Source organism: Hesperophylax consimilis, chromosome 3 (assembly GCF_061612785.1).
Source record: "Hesperophylax consimilis isolate HC1 chromosome 3, BYU_Hcon_1.0, whole genome shotgun sequence".
Lineage (NCBI taxonomy): Eukaryota > Metazoa > Arthropoda > Insecta > Trichoptera > Limnephilidae > Hesperophylax > Hesperophylax consimilis.
Window position 1 is genome coordinate 40,945,555 of NC_142838.1, and position 6,000 is coordinate 40,951,554.

Sequence of the window (6,000 nt, forward strand, 5' to 3'; positions counted from 1 at the left end):
GAGATGAAACAGTTATTTGTGTTACTTTCGTGTTATGTTTATTTTACCTTACTATTTTAAAAATACCCTCTAACGTCCAATGTTAAGCCAAATTAAACATGGAATAACTTTAAAAAATTAAATACCAAACATTTTCTAATAATATACTGAGGTTTTAACAAGCATTACATATTTTATATATGTGGAAACAATAATGCGGGTGTGAACGGGTGAATAAAATTACTTGATTTTAGTCGAAATCAGCTCTTTTTTTATTACAACCTGTCCCGGTTTTTCTAAAAAATAATAAAAATTATAAAATAGTACCTACTTATAGTTTGACGTATGAAAAGTAGAGTGTTGCCATAAGTGGAAAAAATTTCCTCAAATGTGGTAAAATTCGAATCAAGTGACAAAGCAATGATTTTTTGCAAAATAACAGATGCGTTGATATTATAAAACCTGTTTTCACACTTTAAGCCTACACTAAAACTTACGACGAAGCTTAAAAAAAACTTCAATAATAAATTAAACGTGATAATAAAGCTGTCACATCACTAATCATTTAGTCCTTATAGGATATTAATTCGAGTCGGCTCTAAAAATATATTTTAAAAAATTCAGAGCGTTTAGAGTATGTAACACAATACTAAATTTGTATTTTTTTATAAAATAAAATGGTTTTCCGGGAATTCTTAGATATTCACTGACGGTCCGTCGCTGACGGATACTCGACATGCGCCTCTTTTGAGTATATTCGTATATAGGCAATTATTTCCGAATTTCGTTTCGTCGCCAAAAACACTTCTTACCGCCTGGCAATTTCAAAATAAATTTTTGACAACGGTGTTCGCGGCGTTTAGCGTTTCCCGATGTCAACATGAATTTAATTCGATTATTTGGCTAATTTCTTTCATTCTTACCGAATAAAATGAATGCCACAAGTCTGTATGTTTCGACCTGTAAACTTATATTACTAGCTGACGGTTCCGACCTCTCGTCATGGCAAGATCTATACCGCTTAGTTCCGTATTTACGTCAGTCAATGTCATGCACAGTTTGCAACAATTTGTTAAAAGAACCATTTACTCCTACAAATACTTCCTGCCAGCACCACGTCTGTAAAAAATGCAAAGGCGGTAGAAAGAAATTAAAACCCTCGTGCGGCTGGTGTAAAGATTATCATAAATATGCCGAAAACTGTCAACTTAGGATTCTTATTCAGTGCTACAAACAACTGTGCGAATATATAATATGTACCGATGTCTACAAAAGATTACAAGAACAAGCGGAATCGGCGGAAGCGGATTCCGTGTCGTCAGCGTCCACAAGCCTCATAGACCTCCTGCAAGAGGGAGCAGAGTTCAATGATGAATACAAGAGTGAAGCGGGCTTGTCCAAATCCGCCTACAGCATTCTGCCGTGCGTGTTCACGAGCTCCTCGTCCACCCAGACGCAGAGTGGGGCGGCCGCCTCCTCCGCGGCCTCCGCGCCCCCGCCCCCGCCCCCGGAGCCACAGGCCTCCTCCAGCCGGGCCTGCAAGGAGTCCCCTCCCGCCAAGCCCCTGTCCAACGGCTCCTCCCTCTACTCCGTCATGTACCCTGGCACGGGAAACAAAATAACCATTAAACGAAAAGCAATTGACGAAATCAAGAAAGAAGATACCTCAAATGATGTTTTGTGTAGTGTTGTGTCTGTAAGTTTATTTGTCTCTATTACTCAGATAATATAGATTATAATTATATTTAAATATATAATAGTTTAAGCCAAATATAACCCTACATAACCATTGAATGTTCAAAGATAATATCTATAAGGACCCTTATCTAGTCAAAGAGTTATCCATTATTCCATCATCTTTGTGGTTATCATGTAACTTATAATTAATAAATGTGATGCAGATTTGCTAGAGTTTTTATTTGCAAAACATATTATATTACCTTCTTACTTGGGCGGGCCATCCTAACCCCACTCTCACACCTCATTTTATAACACCTCTCAGGGAAATGGTTATTTTTATAAAACACGCTCTCCACCATAAAATGTTGACTTAAATTCAGTCACATTCAAAAAGAAAATTTTAAATTATTATCATTTCCAATTGGCATACTTTATATTATTTTTTTTAATCGGCAATATTATGGTTTCTAAATTTGTTTTTTTATTTTTGTCAAAATTGTTTTGCATCGATTATAATTAATAATTATTTCACAGTCAAGCCAATCAAGTTTTAAAAAGCCCGTCTACAGATCTCGAAGTTCGGCCAACAAGAGAAAAGGCTGTCGATGTGGAAACGCAACCGCTACTCCGGGCAAACTGACGTGCTGCGGCCAGCGCTGCCCTTGCTACGTGGACAGTAAAGCCTGCAGCGAATGTAAGTGCAAGGGCTGTCGGAACCCTCACAGAGCTGATGGACTAAAGGTATGTTATCATTAAATTTATCACACCTTGATTGCTGCATTCAAATTTTTTAAACTGCGATCCACTGTTTATTAATTCCTTTCCTGTATTGTGTATATAACTTTTGTCTGGCCAATGTTTGTTAATTTTTCATTATCATTTTCACTGATTGTATGGTAAGTTGCTGCTAATAATTTGTGAAATAGAATGCTTTCGCCACAAATTAGTGCGAGTTGCACACTTGCTCGTAAAAATATCTCTATATCTGTTAAGCCATTTTGTCCTAATGCCGTCTCCACGTTAGATGTTAGATTTATGTATGGTGGCGATCATTCTTAGAGGTAGAGTTCCAAGATCAGCGTCTTTGGTGTCAATGAAGCTGCGATAGTGTCGCTGCGACAGAGCGACAGTATTATGCACTATACAAATGTACGTGAGCTTATACAAACACAGTGATACTGGCAGTGTCACTGTCGCCATAGACGCTGTGCTCGGAAATCTACCTTACTAACCTTACCTGGTCGAGCTGACTTCATGGTGATGTCTCACAAAAGTGGCGCTATACAAATTATTCAAGAAATAAATAAATACTTGTGACATCCAATGGGCAAATTAATCAATACATACTTCCATTGCTCTATCATAAAATGATAAAATTTCTACCATAAAATTGCTCTATGATAAAATTTCCCTTTATTGAAAAACAGCAAACTAAAATTATTTGGGTTTTTTACATTAAACTAATTAAATGCATTCCAGATACGGCCACATATCCCCGAACTAGATAACTTCCAAGTAACGATAAAAGAAGAGCATTCTCCGGCAGAATCGATGGAGAGTTTAGAGGCAGACAACTTAGATGTGGGCTCGATGGAGCAACTCTCCTACGATAATGATATCAAACCCAACATTAATGGTAACTTTACTATGTACATATACTATTTTATTAAGAACATCCACTTTCATAAGTCTATTACCAAAATGTAAAAAACGATATTGTGTATTGCGCAGTGTAATATAAAGAAATTGACCTACCTTTAACAAAGTATGTATCCAAAAGGTTCAGTTTTTAACATCAAAGTGCATTACGTAATTCGATGTCTCCAGGTGGAAATACCTCTCTGTTCTTTCTTTACATTGGTAATAGTCAACTTCAAATCTTATATCGTCGCTGCCAGTTTATCACAATGATCGTTCATCGGTAGAAATAAATCAAAATTATCCAATTGATGAAAATGGTTCTGCAACGTTAATGGTATGATCCCACATCTCTCCCGGAAAATGGTCGAGAATTTTGATCAAGAGTATGGTATTTTTTCAGAGACCGTAGTGCAAATTTTCACAATGAACTTGTGTTTAGGCTCTTCTAGTAGAAATTTAACTTGATTTATTTCCTGCATAGATTTCCCAGTGTACACAAGTCAATTACAAGAAGTGTCCGCATTGCTCCCCGCCTCCATCATGATGGACGAGGATGTGTGCCCGTCCTCGCCCCTCTCCGACTCTATGTCTCCCGGCCAGGACGTGTCCGATGTGTCTCCGGGCCACTCTATGCTGTCTCCGCACTTCAACTCGGTGAACACGTACCAGGACTCGCCCAACTGCAACTCCCAGATGGAAAACACCAGCGATGTGGAAGTCGATGTATGACAGGCACTTCAAATCGACCACTAGGAAACCAATTAAATTATATTTTTTACTATTGACAAATATAACGTGCTGTGACATTAAATAGTTATGTTTTAGTATAATTAATTGTAAAAACGTTCAATCAATTTAGCTTGGAATTTTATATTTAAGTTTAACATTATAAGGTGTTGAGAGTTCGGTACTTTTGTGTTCGGTTTCATTGAAAATTTTCTCTTGCTTATCGATTCAAAGTAATATTCCTCATAGCAATATTAATTTAAAAATTTTGGTGGCTGTATAATCTCTAGCAGAATAGTTTATCCATTACGGGGTTTGGAAACGGGTACAATGTATGTATTTAAATACCTGTTTCGACAATATAAGTTACTGCCAGAGTTTGAAGCAGCATCCCGAATAACATGTAATATGCACATTAACTGACTATTGATTTTATGCCCTTATTAATAGTATAAAACCATAGTCCAATGTAGGTCTCACAACCGATAAGCACACCCCGTCGGAGTGTAAAAACTGTAGCTGAGAATTAGTGATAATTTCATTCGGTATCTTCCAAACCCTATTCGACAGTAATGTTTTTACTATTTGTATTTCTTCGCAATATTAATTCTTAATGAATGAAGTACATAAATTTGAAATCATGTTTTGCTGTGGTGCAAGGAAATGATAAATCTGTCTCTGAAAGGCTGACTGGCTTATCTTATTTGTTGCAAAAATTGTGTTTATCAATCAACAACTGCAAATCTATTAACAACCCATTGCGTACCAATGCTGACATTCCAGTAAATAAGTTGCGCCAGTCTACTATTTTGGAGTTGAATTATCAGCAGTTTTTATGAGGTTAATTGCAGAATTTGAGGCACTGCAATATCCCATAACTTGACGAAATTTCATGTCAAGCCAAATAAATTTTGTCAATCATACACATTCTATTGTTTGAAGCCCTCAATGTGTTTGATATTGTGCCTTGTCCCTAAATAGATAACAATAAACAAATAATAATATAATGTAATGCATTCCATCAACATTTTGCCAAAATAATGTTTGAAGATAATGGAGTTTTGGTGATGAGAACCATATTTGGGAGTTCATTGGCCAAAATGTGAATATCTTAATCTTTAGGCGGGCTTTGCTGGAAGCTGATTAATTCTGGATGTATATTTTTTATACATTTTCAATTGTACTTATCCCACGCACTGTCCAATGTATATTTATATATTAGTTATCTTTTTTTATATTTACACAGTTATTCAATAAAAACTGCACCGCTTTTCAGATGTATTCGTGTATATATTTTTAAATGGCTCTTCACCCCAAAGGAGTGTTCTAGCCGTTGTCTAGTTGAGGTGATGGTGAAATGTTTTTAAGTGTAGATCAAATTTAGTATTAACTACTAGTACCTACTACATTATATGATATATGTATCTAAAAACACAAAACCCAAGAAGTCAATTTGAACTTCTTCGTAATTCATAATTCAAAAAGTTAACGAGAAATAGTTTGTTAGGTGGTAGGTATTTTGGTTTTATTTCACACATTTATGTAATATTACATTTTTTACGATCTATCTTAAATTACTCTTAAAAGTAACGCCTGCGCGCCTTTTTTCATACAAAACTTAAATTTGTATTTGAGGCCAAAATACCCAATTAAACAGAATAATATATTTTTTAATCCAATGGTGTAGCAATTATCGAGTATGGATATGTGCTACTTTATTGATTTATCTTTTAAATTATGATATAAAGGCTATTAAAAAATTCAATTTTGCATGATTTTAGAGGCAACTTTGGCATTTATTTTACTTATAAAAAAAATATCTTGCCTTATCTACTGTGAACACTTCCAAATAATGTACAAAAATAAACACTTTCAGGAAATGTGCAAAAATTAACACTTCCAGGAAATATACAAAAATGAACACTTCCAGGAAATGTACAAAAATGACAACTTTCCGTATTATTCTACATAATT

At 35.4% G+C, this 6,000-nt stretch overlaps 1 protein-coding gene across 1 annotated transcript; it reads left to right on the forward strand.

Moving 5' to 3' along the window:
• The first annotated feature begins 833 nt into the window (after positions 1-833).
• Positions 834-4,029, forward strand: msl-2 (male-specific lethal 2). The gene is made up of 4 exons (XM_089651149.1): positions 834-1,675; positions 2,194-2,400; positions 3,139-3,295; positions 3,782-4,029. Exons 1-4 carry the CDS (start codon positions 911-913, stop codon positions 4,027-4,029), a joined length of 1,377 nt encoding a protein of 458 aa, XP_089507275.1. The 5' UTR covers positions 834-910.
• The last annotated feature ends 1,971 nt before the right edge of the window (positions 4,030-6,000 follow it).